Raw genomic sequence first — 14,631 nt, forward strand, 5'->3', positions numbered from 1 at the left:
CTGTCTCGCCTGCAGCTGATTTAAAACACAGCAGTGAGAGTCCTAAGTAGTACCAAGAAGAGAGCCCAGATCTCCTCTGCAACAGAGTGGAAATAATGTAAACGTGACGTCACAGAAGTCACTGCGTTTACATCCAATGAGTGACAGAAAGCACATAGCTACTGAGAGGCCTCAGAATCCTCATGTTTCTCTATTTCCTGTTGTGACTGTTACATTCTTAAGATCTCTGTGTGTCTGTAGTGTTTCCTGGTTTTCTCCTCATTCATTTTTTGTTGGATTTTGAAGAACTTTGTTTGGTCAGTAAAAGTAAGATTTCTGTTTTTGCATTTTGTCTTAAATTTAGGGAAGAATGTGCGACGTTACACATAAATATATCAGAAGTCGAGTATCTCCTGTGTAAATGTCTCTGAGTCATGACTGTCTACAATGAGAGAGAAGCTCGAGTCCCGCTGGCTGTGTTGTTGTCAGAGCCGTGTTTACATGGACGGGACGGCCGGCTCCTCCCCTTGTGTATAAAAGCTGTTTTAGTCAAGAACTAGAGAGAAGAAGAAGAACATACTCACTGATTATTTGGATGTTAGTAAGAGTTTTTGGATCACGCTCATTCTGTGTTCATTTACATGCAATGTGAAGCTACGAGCTAACTAAAGAGCGCTAACATTAGCATGCTAACACAACAATGCAGGACACGGGCAATCGTCTCGAGCCAAGAACAATTTTGTCCGCCGCTTGTGCTTAATGGTGCTTAATCATGGTGCGTTCTAAATCATAACTCCTTGGTGTGAACACGAGTGGAGGGGGGTTGGAGGTGTGTCTCTGGAGGAGAGCGGAGGCTTCAGTATGGAGGAGGCGTGGCCAAACAGCAGTTTGTTTTGGTTTCATGCTGGAGCTCAAGGGCGACATCTACTGGATCAAAAAAATCGCACACTCTTCCTTTAAGCATCAGACGTAAAAGCAGATCCTGTCTGTGCTGCTGAATCATGTGTACCTTTGGTAAATTGAAGAGTCGTACTATGTGTTGTTGTCAGATTATAAATAATCGAGAGGCAACAACAGATTATCAAACAGCCAATATATTAGTTTACAAAACAACATGATCATTTCCTGCAGGCTCTTTGCTTTACTTTCTCTACTTCCCGGGCTGTTGGGAATGTCGTCCACACATCGATGTCCACAGAGCGCTCTGTCTTTGGTCAATTTGAGGGATCTCTGTTGAATCCAAACATCCTTAATTTAAGATATTTACCTCATCTCTCCTCCTGAAAGCCGCCATGTTTCAGACTGCTCTGCCACTCAGCCCAACAGAGGGGGCGTGTCCCGGTGGGAAAGTGACGTCAATGCATACCCTGTATACCGTCCCGCAACCGTCAGAGATCTGGAGACCAATCACTTCTCTCCATCCTACTCACTCAGTGGAAAACAAAAATGATCAGGCAGCTGCGCCTTCAAAGTAGATTTTCCCCCTTAGTGATATCTTGAAGTCGTCTCTTCATCTTAAACTGTTAATCGTGTGCATGAAGATTTGATTTTTGTATTTTTTTAAGCCATGCTGTCTGTGTCACGACTTTGACCTCTTCTAACGTTAATCTCTGGTTTTCTCTTCTGTCTATTTTTCCCTCTGTTGTCTTGAAAAGTGCTTCATATATAGACTGAGTTGTTTTGACAAAAGGAGCGTCGACCCAGCAGGAGAGCGTCCGGTCTGCCAGATGGTCGGTCCTGCCCTGACTGTTAAACACCCTCGATGCTTCAGAAATATGTCAGCAGTGTAAAGTTATCATCATTTTGAACCACACGAGTTGAGACAAGATATCCAATATGATTGTTTTAATGTGTTGAAATTGATTATAATGCCCGATAAAACAGGTGAAAATAAATTGAACTAATTACCCGCCTCTTAGCTCGTTCTGCAGATGTTCCTCTCATGCCAGACTCTAATGCATCAGGCATATTAGCTAATGGACAGCAACTATTACACGCCAGTTGAAATGATCCTGGCTGCGTCTTGAATCAATAAAGCCGTTCATTACTGGAACACCTCTTTCCTTGGTTTGCTCTGATTTGATGAAAGCAACAAAACAAGGCACAGATGCTGCAGAATGACCCCCACCATTCTTCAGCTCTGCACCTTCCTGCCCTCCTGCAGCCGTGCAATCTTCTTCCAACCTGTGTTTCTGCAGCAGAGGCCAGAGGTCCGGCCTGCCCCCTTTATGAGCTGTTAGAAACCCAGAAGCCGTCCTGTAAACGGCCAATTAAATGAGAAAGAGATGACGAGGGGCTGCATACCTGCCCAGAAGAAACCATAAAATCTAATAAGGAGGGAAAATGTGGAGCGTGCAGGAGGCTCTGCTCCGCATAATCGCAGCCGGGGAATTCCCCCCTGCCACTCCTAGGCCTGATCCTCACTCGGGACCACTTCTACATTTCAAACTGAGGAGCAGGAGAGGAAGGAATCCCATCATTCATCATGTGATAAAGTGTAAAATCCAGATCCCAGATGGACGATTCAGCCTGAGAAATACGGATGAAATGTGAAGCCTCTGTAGGTGTGAGGGATGGGCTCGTCAGCAGCAGGCGTGCACACATGATTATATGCTGCAAACTTATACAACCAGGAGCCATTAACCCTTTTTGCCGCATACATAAATATAAAACTGTGCCATTAAACCTGACAGCTGGAATAATGAGACAACATGCGAGGAGCTGCTTTTCTTGCCTTATATTTGCAACACAGGCTTTGAAATGTTGTTTCATTTGTTGGTCTGCACAGCCATGATTGTCCTGTCAGACCTCTCTATTGCTTGGTATACATTTAAACACACAGTGTCACACAGAACAGACAGCACAGACGGAGAAAACCAGAGTAGGACTGTAGTTTCACACAGGGGGGGGGGGGGGTCGCCTCTGCAGAGGGAGGGGGCTGATTCAGATTCTTACCCATGCAGAAGCACTGATCAGCTCACTGAATCTGCACAATCTGTTTGATCGCAGAGAGGTGTGTGTGTGTGTGTGTGTGTGTGTGTGTGTGCGGGGGCGGGGGCGGAGAGACCCTCCTCATAAATACTGAGAGCAATCTGAGAGGAGACGATCAACAGGAGGCGTCCTGCTTTCACAGCGAGCAAGGAGGAAAAACAAACAGAGAGTCTCCGGTTTTTTATTTTCACAGGTTTGGCCTTCATTCTTTGGATTCCAATTAAACTGGAATCACCGAGTTTATAGCTGAGACCTGGGAACACGACACGTCATTAAAAGAAAGTCAAATTAGTAACTCTTTACCTGAAGACTCGGCATGAGTCAGCACATGCACACGCTGGAATATTTGCTTATTGTTCAAGTATGGAGTAACTGATGAAATGAGACTGTGAATACAAATGGACAAAAGGAGTTTCCTTCACTGTTTGGCCGGGCTATAGGACTAAATCTGTTTTCTCACATGCTGTATGCCTTCCTGAACATTTCATGAAAATTTTCAGACAAGGCTGCCCCTGAAATCCTCCTGAGTAGCTTGATTTTTATATTGTTCACACATGCACCTTGCAGCGGGAGACTTTCCCTATCGACGGGAACAGTCTCAGTCGCTTAACCATGCAACATGAGTCTGACGCTATAACGCCAGTTTTTGCCTTTAAATCAAAGTATATCAGTGTCACATGTAGTTCAACATCATCACTGCATCGACAAAAGAGCGGAGAAGAACAAACTGGTGAAAAGAAAACTAATGAAGCAGTTTCAATACGTGCATATGGTCATGCGCCGGTTACAGGATATTATCGTTATCACCCCCTCCCAGGGTAGTGGGGTTGGCAGGAATAATTCCAAGAAAAGTCAGACTTCAAAATGTGGCTGTTTGCGTTCACACATGCATCTTATCCCAAAAACTGCAGGAAGATCTCTTGATTTCGACCGCCCGCTCCGACCTCCAGCTCGGTGGCAACAGTAACAACAGAGGAGGAATACAAAGAAGAAATCCTTCCTGCATCTTATCCAATATGCTCTTTTTGTAAAGCGTCTTGAGATAACACAATCGGCGCTATACAAATAATGATTGATGGACTGATTTTCTTTGTGTTTGTGAAAGCACCATTAGAGATTGGGTGAGGAGCTCAGACGTCCTGAGGGAGGTCAGACTAGAGCCGCTACTCCTTCACAGTCAGCACGTTTACATGATGTTGGCAAAAGCTGAAGTATTGTGTTTGTCCGACTGAAACTGAGACTTTTAAAATACATGTAAACACGTTAGTCTGACTGAAATCATACTTAGTCGAATTTCTCGTCATCAAACTAACACACCTAGATAATGATAAGAATACACACACACACACAGTCAGACACACACAGCGTTGTGCCGCCCCGCTGGCTCCACTGATCTCATCTCACCCCTGTACTACCTCCGAAGACTAAATGGAGGGGAGGATGACTTTGTCCTCCCCCCATTACACCACTAAGAAATTAAGATTGACAGCAGAACGTTACAGGGACGAAATATCGCCCCTTGAAACGGTTATCTGAAAAGGGCTCATAACACCTGACCTGGGAACACCTCAGGATCCCCCAGGAGGAAATGGAAAAGGTTCCTTGGGAGAAGCCTAACCGGCTAACCTGCTTAGCATGCTGTCGCTATGAATCGGCCCCGGAGGAGCAGAAGGAAGTGGAGGGAAGGAAAGTACTGGGCAGCAATTATAACTTCAACAGAGAGCACAAATCATGCTTATAGGCTTGACACTACTTCCATTAGACCAAATATGGAAGCATGGACTAACATGCACATTTTTTACGATATGTCAAAGCTTCAAATGTATGTTTCCTTTTGCAGTACAACTATACGTAAAAAAAAAAATTCATCTGGATCATGGAGCCATGCAAGCACTTGCTACATGTCCCAGGATGCACTGCCGCCTCTGCTGCGCTCTGCTGCTTTGTGTCAGCCGTGTTCTCTTGCTGGTGTATGCACGTCTGAATATCCAGTCAACCAAAACACAGTGAAACGTTTCTTCTGACCTCATGTTTTCTCTGTTGTCTCTCTGCAACACATGAGGAGCTGGAGACCAGAAGCTGAAAGCTGCAATGACTGCAGGCACCTTTCACGCTTTAAACCTAACCCTAGAGGGAGGGATGGTAAAAAAAGGATAAATCAGGGAAGATTTATTTTTAAAGCTCAAAAAGAAAAACTTGAACTACTGAGAAACTTAGCTGCTGTCACTGACTCAGACCTGATCCAGGAGCTAGGCTCGTGCATCATCTCTTTAACGTGAGCCAGCTGGTGAGGGAGGTGGAATATTGCTGTCAGGGGGAGCATCCATCCAAGGACCACCCACCCCCCCCCCCCATAGTCCATGTAGACTGCTCTGGCCAAACTGTAATGAGACGGTCCGGTCTACAGAGGATCCTTTTTGCATCACCAGCCCTGTCGCCTTGCATCCTGAACAGCTGCACCGGAACAAGCTAACATCATTTTAGAGATAATTTGACGTTTCAAGGTATCTTCTGTTTTTCTAACATTTAGTATTTGTAGTGATTCAGTGGAGTTGATATGGTAAATGAGCTTGTGTTATTCCTTCTAGTCGTCTGACTACTAAAAGCGCTTTTACGACGCTGGTCACACCTACACATTCACACCCTGATGGCAGAGGCTGCTGTGAGTATTAACTGATCCCATTCATACACACTTATACGCCAATGGCGAAGCAGCGGGAGCAACTTGGGGTTAAGTGCCCAAGGACACATCATACATGTAGCTGCAGGAGCTGACTCCGGCTGACTGCTGCTGCAGACGATCTCTACTCATTGAAAACAATTGAAAAAAGTCAGAAGAAAAAAAAAAACGCTAGGTCGACGCTTTAGTCTATAATTGCATTCTTCATGCCATTCATAAATGTAAAGCCACTCTTTGATGATATATGAAGGTTTACAAAAGAAATGGTGCACAATAAATCTTGGGATATGTTGGGACCGTTTGTCAGCAACATTTGAAGGAGCCTTTGAAACAGGACAGCCTTGGCCTCGCCGCTGTTACGTAATCAGCCTTCTAATGCAAACTCCAAAGAACGCAGCCCCTTAACATGGCATTTGAGTCTCTGCCATTTTGTGCTTACTGTTCAGCTCTGGCTAAAAACAATATTTGATTCCCATTTCTGCATTCTTACACAGCTACCAGCAAGCTAATGTTTTATTCATTTATTATTCACGTGTTTTTTTTGTTTTGGACTCTGAAGAGAAATAAACTGGAATAGATAAACACTCAGATGTGAGTGAAGAAGTATTCTTAATGAATAAACATACAGCGTCTGCAGTACAGGATAACGTATGTCGTGTGGAGGATCACAGTAAGAGAGTAAGCCTAATTATCCCCCCAAACTTTCCATCAATAAAATCCAGAAACAGTTGAAGTGTCGTTGTGTTCCCAGATCTCAGAACAGGTGATCATGATTCAGCGCTGCAGAAATAACGGCCAAACCTGGAAAATAAGACCTCGGCTGTAAGTAACCAGAATGCTCCTTATCATCAATTCTTGTACACATAAAACCAACACTGACATTACTCTGCATATGTATTAAGATGTAACACACTGTACATCACTGCCATGCATTGCATTTGGAGTACGGGACCTCGGCTGAGGAGTAAGACCCATTTTTTATATACTAGTTGCATTTCGTTTGGAGCTGTCAGCACCTCTCGGGCCTCCAGGTAGTTTGGTTCAGAAAAGATTGCACAGTGAAAACTATCCCCCGTCCTCCTGCACACCTCGATTCCTCCTCCATCATGGTGCCGTTCACGCCATGTCCTGGCAAACTACAAACCCATTTTTGCATCCACACACTCGTTGATTTACCGCATTGCTGCGACCACACTGGACTGATCCGTGACAGTGTAGGGTCTGCATATATCTACTCTCCTTCATTATATAAAACTTTTACCAAATCCAGCAAAGAGAGCGCCGGAACACCCAGGTATAAATGCTCCACTCAAGGTTCAGAACGTTTTGGAAGATCTTTGTGAGAAAAAGTACGAATGATCCGGGACCTGTGTCCGTCTCTGTCTGTGGTTAAATCTTAGAATCCAGGATAAAATGTCTTAAAATCCTCCTCGTGTTTGTATCCTTAAGTCGCCTCATCATTGGAAAGGCCCTGATCCAAAACTCTTATCCCACTGGGAGCACTGGTGCTCCAACTGGTCCAGCAGTTTGTCCACCGAGTCCTCTTTGTTCTCCAGCTTCAGGTACCGCCTCCCGCTGCCCAGGTCTAACCGAGGCCAGCTGCTGTGCGTATGCTCCTCTGTGGCTTCCACGACCTGCGGGGGGATGTTCACGCAAACCTGTGACCCCGCCTCTCTCCTCGTGACTCCACCCTCCTCCTCCTCCTCCTCCTCCCGCTGCGGTGTTTGCCGTCCTTCTGTTTGACGCACTCTCGTCTGGAGGAAGTAAGGTTTAGTCCTGTAGCTCATACTGTGACAGCGCCTCGGGTGGGCAGCTGGGACCTCCACCTCCTCCACCCCCAGAGTGGACATGGAGCTGGCCGACAGGAGGCAGTTGTTGAGTTTGACGTAGGTGGGGGGCTGCGCGTGGAAGCTGTTGCTGTCCTCCTGCCCAGCTCCACCCTGTGTGTTAAAGTCAGTCTGACTGGAATTACAGGAGTCAGAGTGGGAGGAGTGGAGGGAGGGCGTGGTGGAGGACTCCTGGTGGTGGAGGACAGCCTGCTGGTAGACGCCCTCCACGCCGTCCTCTTGGTCCATGTGGGTTCTGGTCTGCAGCAGGGGCTCGGAGGTGGTCATCTGCTGCAGACACAGGATGTTGAGGTGGGCTGCGGGTAAACTGCTCACCCACTGGTAGTGTTTGGCCATCGAGTTAGCCGCAGCGATATCTGTCAGGTCAGCCGAGGGCACCGCCGCCGACACCGAGCAGATCACACTCCGCATCTGAGCCAACAGCATCTGGGTCTCTCTGTCCCGGTTCTCGTACAGGACCGTGTTGGCACATATGAGGATGAAGAGCCCCACGCCCATGATGACCGGGCCCAGCAGCTTCATCCTCTCGCTGTGGATGAGGCTTGGCGTGGAGATGAGGCCTTTCGCTCCCATAGTCAAGCCAGAAGTCTGCGATTCAGAGATACCGGACCCCAGGAGGGATGACCTCAACACACGGTAGGGCCAGTATCCCGCCACAGCCAGAGCCGTCCCCACCACCACCACAATGATCCCCAGCACCAGGAAGGCTCCAGGCATCGAGCGCATACGGAGCTTTCCACGGACCCCCCGCGCCTTCTTCTTCCTGCCCCGTAAGGTGAAGCGACGCTTCCGTTTGCAGGACGGTGAAGCTGTGACACCTTCGGCCTTCTGGGTCTTCATGGCAGCGGTCAGTCCAGATCTCCTGGTTTCAGCCGGTCAGAGGACTGTAGGGCAGAGAAAACAGAATATCAACAGCTGTTTTCACACATGCACTCCTGAAATTGTCCCCCATAGTGTGAAGTTGTCCCAGTTGTCTGTGGGCAACCAATCAAATTAGTTTGAGTGTGGCTTATCGCAGAGCTAACACGGCAAGTCTTCAGCCCTCCTTGCAGGTTAACGTCCACAGCCTGTGCTGTTACGCATTGCTCCAGCCGATATGCCGATATATAAGTGTTACCTGAGACAGCCTGCATACAACTTAATTTTTTCTGCATGTTGAATTTGGCGGCCAAGACACAAGACCGGCCTGTCGGCAGCAGTCGTCTCGCCGCTATATTTATATTTTTTCGCCATTATCAGCTTTCTCCATAGAGCCTGTTAGCATAGCTTCCAAGCAATATGGCGGACGTTAAGTTTCGATTCTGGGAGTGAGTTCCCACCCACTGATCTGTGATTGGTCTGTAGCTTCAGTGGTCGAAGATATGAGGAACTAGCGTCGCAGTTTCACCCCGCTAACCGATGACGCAAAATTACGATTTTTGCATCATCGGGAAGCTCCTTTTCAGACTCAGAAATACAAAGATTTCCCATCTCAGGGGAAAATGAGGGCGGGATGCACGACCGTTCAAAAATACTACCAGGTTTCTAATGATGAGATGAGATGAGATTCAACTTTATTGTCATTACACATATACAAGTATAGAGTAACGAAATGAGGTTTGGCATCTCACCAGAAGTGCAAGAATCTGTGCTATGTACAAGTAATTACAAAATTTACAGATGTAGATTAAGAAAAGTGAATTTTTGGGTATATATGGATGGATTAATGGGATGCTATAAATATAAATAAATGCTATAAATATAAGTATATTCTTCAGATTATAATATACAGGTTAAGGTGCAGTGAGCATGTTATACTAGTTTACAGATAATATACAGAATATGGACATATTTTACAGGTCGATAACTTATTGTGGTGATATGAACATACTATAATACAATAATACAGGTGGATGAGAGATGTGTGTGTATGACCAGGAGGAGTGGTGGGGGGATGATGGGTGTGAGGTGATGTGCAGGGGAAGGGGGGTCAGCGGGGGGGCGGAGTTCGGGGGGTAGAGTTCAGTAGATACAAAGCTAAATGCAAATGGGTGAAGCATCCCTTTAATGTATTCACAGTATCGAAAAAAAGAGTGGAAGAGGACAAACTGGTGAGCGGAAAAGACGTTAAAGCACCTTAAGTCCGCTCACTAGTCGCAGGATATAAACGTCATTACTCTCGCCCACTCGCTCGCTGTAAACTTTCACACATCAGCCCATCCCAACTTCATGCGGAAAGTCTGGGTGAAAAATATGGCTTTAAGTGTTCACACATGCAGCTCACCCAGAAACTTTCAGCAGATATTTCAGGAGATTTGTGCAGGTGTGAAAGCACCACAAGTTAAAGCTACATTACAAGACTAGATGTGTTGGCATTTTCACTTCAGCTTCAGAGTCTCTGTAACAATCTGAGTTTGCTGTTCGTACAACCAAATAGTTTCCTCCTGAAATGCATCCTATCTGTCACCGTGACAGAGTAACACTTCACACATGGACGCCTGGAATCCAGACGTATTTATCCCTGTTTTAACTCACTCTGGTCCCCCCATTAGTCGGCGCTTGTTTACCACGCGGACTCCTTTTTCACCGTTAATCACCCCTGAATCTGTTCCAAACCTCCGTGTCTGCGTGGAGCTTGTAAATCCAACGAGGTACAAAACAAAAAGTAGTGAAACACTCACACATGTGCCGTTCTCCCGGAGCTCTCACACACTCATAAACAAAGCAGAGATGGAAAAAGTGCTTCAAACACTCTTGACTGTAATGACTGAGAGCCGCTCGGTCCGTTAAGTGATTTCACTCCACTTATCGTCTGACACTCTCTGAGAAGTCATTCCTCCCTCCACCTTATATAAATGTTTATGTTCACGTTCAGAATCAAAGACGCCTTAGCTACAGCATCGGCTCTTTGGATTAAATAAAATGTTCTCAAACTTTTACTCACAGGAGACAGAAAGAAAAAAAACCCACCTCCATCCGAACCGACCCAAGAGATTTATTTATTAAGCATTTCTGAAAAAGTATAACGCTTAGAAAGAACGCCTTGTTAGCATCAAAGTGTCTTACTCTTTTGTTCTAATAGTTTAATCTTCTCATGATCAGGTTTCTCCTCTTCTTTGTGTGTTTGTAGATACTTCTCATGTGTTACAGCAATGCCATCTGGAGCTGGCATTGCTGTAACCGCTGCAGCGTGTGGTATCGGTTTGCATGCTACATACTTGTCCCTACACAAATAAACGCTATATAAATAAATAAATACACTTCTTCCACTTAACATCGTCCTCTGTGCTCGCACACATCTCCCCTGCAGAGATTCCAGTGTTGGGAAATCTACTTTGAAAATCAAGTTTGCACTCCAGCACTGAGAGCAAGCTGTACCGTACGTTTGATTATGTAGGTACATCAGGGGTTTGAGCAATTTAGAAGGGGTTTAGGGGGGGGTTGAGGTTGTTTCAGGTCTTTATTTCAGAGAGGAAAAGTGGATAGAGAAGATAGAGAGAGAGGGGAACGACACGCTGGAAAGGAACTGCAGGTCGGATTTGAGCCCAGGACCCCCCCCCGCTTGGAGGCCCATTCCTCGATACATGTGGTATGACCTAACCGCTAGGCCATCTACGCCCCAGCTATGACCATTTTATGACCTTAAAGGCCCTGACACACCAAGGAGATTGTCGGCCGCTGGTCCTAGTTGGACCATCGAAAAGCGATCGTTGCCCTAGTTTTTGCGTTGTGTCGGGCGCCGTCGATACCCGTCTGCCTTTTTTATGGCCTGTTCCACATGTTGAATCGGCGTCAGAGGTTGTGAGAGGAATCTCTCTGATTGGCTGTTGGGAGGTTTCATTTCTCTCCAGCTCTCACAGGTTCAGGAAAGCCCCTTGAGCATGCCGCTGTAGTCTCCATGCTTTCACCCATTAGTGCGGTTTCTCCTTATTTGTCTCCTCTGCCTCTTCTTTTCTTTTTCCACTTAAAGACCAACGACTGACAACACCAGCGCCATTTTCAACTTTTTATCAGACGTTATTCTCCATTAGTAGGCTAATGCTACGAGTGGTGAGCGACAGCGGTGTGAAAATGGTCTTCTCGTATCATAACAACGGACTAAACTACATAAACCTTTATTTGGCATAAAATAACTATTCAACCGTATGTCCCAATCACCCAGAATTCACCCTGTGTGCAGCATTAAACCTGATTCTGTTTCTTTTTATTATTATTATAATACATCAGTCAGACACCTGCAAAGTCCAAGTTGGAGGTTTTCACCAAGTAAGATTACTCAACAAGCATGAAACGTCCAAGAACTTATAAACTAGCCTTCATCTTATCAGCCCGTATCCATTAAACACAAATACAGTCAGGATGAAACAAAGAAATGTCAGGGCCCCTGAAAGTCCCGGAGAACCCCCCCCCCCCAAGTTATGTACGCTTTACAAAATGACCCCGACTAAAGGTCAAACCTCCTAGCTTTTAACGGGGATTTAACCCCGTCTCAGGACCAAATCATAACACAGCCGTCTCCGTGACAACGTGGCAAACTCCATCTGCTCATCAAGTCAGGGAGCGGTTGACAAATCACTACCACCTGTCAGTCCTCACGTCAGAGCCTGGTATCTTCTGATCTCCGTGGAGACGACCGAAACACAAAAAACCCAAGGCTTCCAAACCGGAGTCCACAAACCAATCGGTGACGTCATGGTGGTTACATCCAGTTCTTATTAAAAGCAAGAGTCGTGTTTGATTTAATTCAAGTCAGTTTGAGCTTTTAAATTCTTCATCATGTCTGAAACACTTTGGTGATAACAAACAACTTCAATGAATCACAATTTGGATTTAAAAACGATGATTTGTAGGAGTTCCGTGTCTTTATGATGGCCAGTCGAACGTCTTTGGGTTTTTAAATGATGAAAAAGATCCAAGGTGAAGATGTCACCTTGATCTGTGAGAGCTCATGATTCACAATCTCACATTCAGACATTTTACAGACTGAATTATTCATCTGCTAACAAAAGAAAATACCTCCAACCAACTGTAGATTTGAACAGCATCGTAAATGTTTGACTCTTTATTATTTATACGCAGCTCAGATATCTAAATGTGTTTTCTTGTTTTATGTGAAGTCTCATACCTGCAGTCCGTCTTACTCACACATCCTCAGTTACAGTTGTGCAGAGACGCTGCATTATTCACACAGCAGTGTGTCAGTGTTCTGCTCGTTTCCCTTTGGGTTATGACTGCAGCAACACAAGCATGTTCAGTGGAGAGAAGCTGATTCACAGCAGACTGCATCCACCACCGGCTCTGAAAACACAACTTCACCTCCTGCTGCAGGAGCCGAGAGCCTCCTCACAGCTGCAGGACTCAGTTAACCACACAGAGGAATCACTTCTTTGATCGAGTTTTAACTGCGTTATCCTGCATGAAACAGGACGCATATATACAGTGAGTGTGTTAGAGCCCCTTCATCAACATCATCATCATCATCATCATCATGCCCTTCTGCTGGGCTGCAGCCAGTTCACCGCCGGGAAGCCACAAGTTGTGCTTCATGATGTTCACAGACTGTTATGATTACCTGACCGCCCGCTGAGGGGGGCAGAGATAAAACAGATCAACAATTAATCTGATTCTCTGTGATGAAAAATGCAACACAGTAAGTCGAGATCATTTTCAATAAAGAAAAAAAAAAAAAAAAGCTCTAAAAGCGTCTTAATTAAAGGTTATTAAAGAATACTGCAATCAACAACAGGAATAAAGCGGTTTACCTTAGAGATGGAAAGCCGTGCCGAGCCGTGCCGGACTATCTCCCCTAGAGCAGTGTCTGCTGTGTGGAGGCTCCAGACAGACAGGACCGAGTCTGACCGACCGAGCTGCTGCATTCCTCTATACGGCAACACAGCAGCAGCTCACGGTGCGCCGAGACAACACAGAACCAGCACCGGGTACCGGAATAACGCGTTTATTCAGCTCATCCAGCTGCAGAGCTGACCCGGACCAGAGAGAGGGAGAGAGAGAGAGAGAGAGAGAGAGACCCGGGCCAGGAGCAGAAGGGAGAGAGAGAGAGAGAGGGGGGGACCTTGACTAAAGGAGAAAGACTAAGATCCAGACAGAGAGAGAGAGAATCCTCCAGGTTTTTGATCTCTCAGTAAATCCAGCAGCTGATCACTTCTGGAAACTTGCCGGGATTTGTCTCGCCTCCTGTTGCTACTTGTTCATAGTTTGAGGACGCAGAAGCTCCCGATCATTCGAGATGAAGAGTCTCCATCACAATCCATTGCTGATTGAAACCTCTGCTGGTACCACGCAGAGCTCTGCAGCTCCTCCGCTCCGTCTCCGATAGAAACCTCCTCTCTTCTCATGCGCAGCAGAGGAGAGTCCAGCCTCGCCGCTGCGCTCCGGAGTGTGTCAGCGGCCTCTTCACACAGAGCAACACGGTCAACTCCCCCCCCCCCCCTCCCACTGTTCAGCTTGTTTTTTTATATAAAAGTAGGGGGAGGCAGGGGACGGCTGCAACCCTTCAGTGAATTACCCAGCATCATGGTTTCAAAAGTGTCTTAACTGCATTCTTTCCAATGTCCTCTAGGGGGCGACTCCGTCTGACCGTGTAGAGTCTATGATAAAATGATCCTACTTCTCATGTGATTCTTTCCCTAAGTGAACATTTTCCTGATGAGTTTATGATCACAATCAGTTTCACGTCTTAAAGATATTAAGATAGCTTACTTTTCCGTTTGGATTGATACGTAGTGACGCATATCCAAACTTTCATCCGGATACGGGCCAGGGGGTCAAACTGCTGAATCGCCTTAGTGTCTCTGTCCACTTCTTAGAAGCAGTCTTGGGACCTGACCAAGAAATAAACCTCATCCAATCCACTTTTCTTTTTCATACCCGCAGTTCCTATAGTGTCCACTTGGGGACAAAAAAAGACGACTAAGCTGCTAATCAACTCAACAGTTACCGCTTAAACATCCCTGTCGATGCACGTAGCAGCCATATTGGATTTGAACTCGGGCTACTGACGTATCAAACCGGCAACTGGGAATTTCCGACTTCCGAGATTTTCATTTCATTTTCATTTCATATTTGATTTATTTGCTCAATTCAGTGTTTGGTTTCAACACCACAATACACAACAAAAAATATTTTCTCATAACG

The 14,631-nt window shown here is 45.9% G+C and overlaps 1 protein-coding gene and 1 long non-coding RNA gene across 2 annotated transcripts; both read right to left on the reverse strand.

Moving 5' to 3' along the window:
• Positions 1–2,701: 2,701 nt before the first annotated feature.
• LOC132991597 (uncharacterized) lies at positions 2,702–4,986 on the reverse strand. The gene is made up of 2 exons (XR_009676208.1): positions 4,308–4,986; positions 2,702–4,266 (listed from the first exon to the last, which is right to left on the reverse strand). It is a non-coding gene; the product is annotated as an uncharacterized LOC132991597 (long non-coding RNA).
• Positions 4,987–6,062: 1,076 nt separating this feature from the next.
• tmem200b (transmembrane protein 200B) lies at positions 6,063–13,824 on the reverse strand. Its single transcript, XM_061060119.1, has 2 exons — positions 13,239–13,824; positions 6,063–8,381 (listed from the first exon to the last, which is right to left on the reverse strand). The coding sequence occupies exon 2, from the start codon at positions 8,335–8,337 to the stop codon at positions 7,108–7,110; it is 1,230 nt and encodes a 409-aa protein (XP_060916102.1). The 5' UTR covers positions 8,338–8,381; positions 13,239–13,824; the 3' UTR covers positions 6,063–7,107.
• Between the last annotated feature and the right edge of the window lie 807 nt (positions 13,825–14,631).

The sequence above is a fragment of the Labrus mixtus genome, chromosome 16 (assembly GCF_963584025.1).
Source record: "Labrus mixtus chromosome 16, fLabMix1.1, whole genome shotgun sequence".
In the NCBI taxonomy this organism is placed as follows: Eukaryota; Metazoa; Chordata; class Actinopteri; order Labriformes; family Labridae; genus Labrus; species Labrus mixtus.

Excerpts from the sequence above, each read along its gene's own strand:
- tmem200b (XM_061060119.1), bottom strand. The coding sequence starts at position 8,337 with ATGAAGACCCAGAAGGCCGAAGGTGTCACAGCTTCACCGTCCTGCAAA.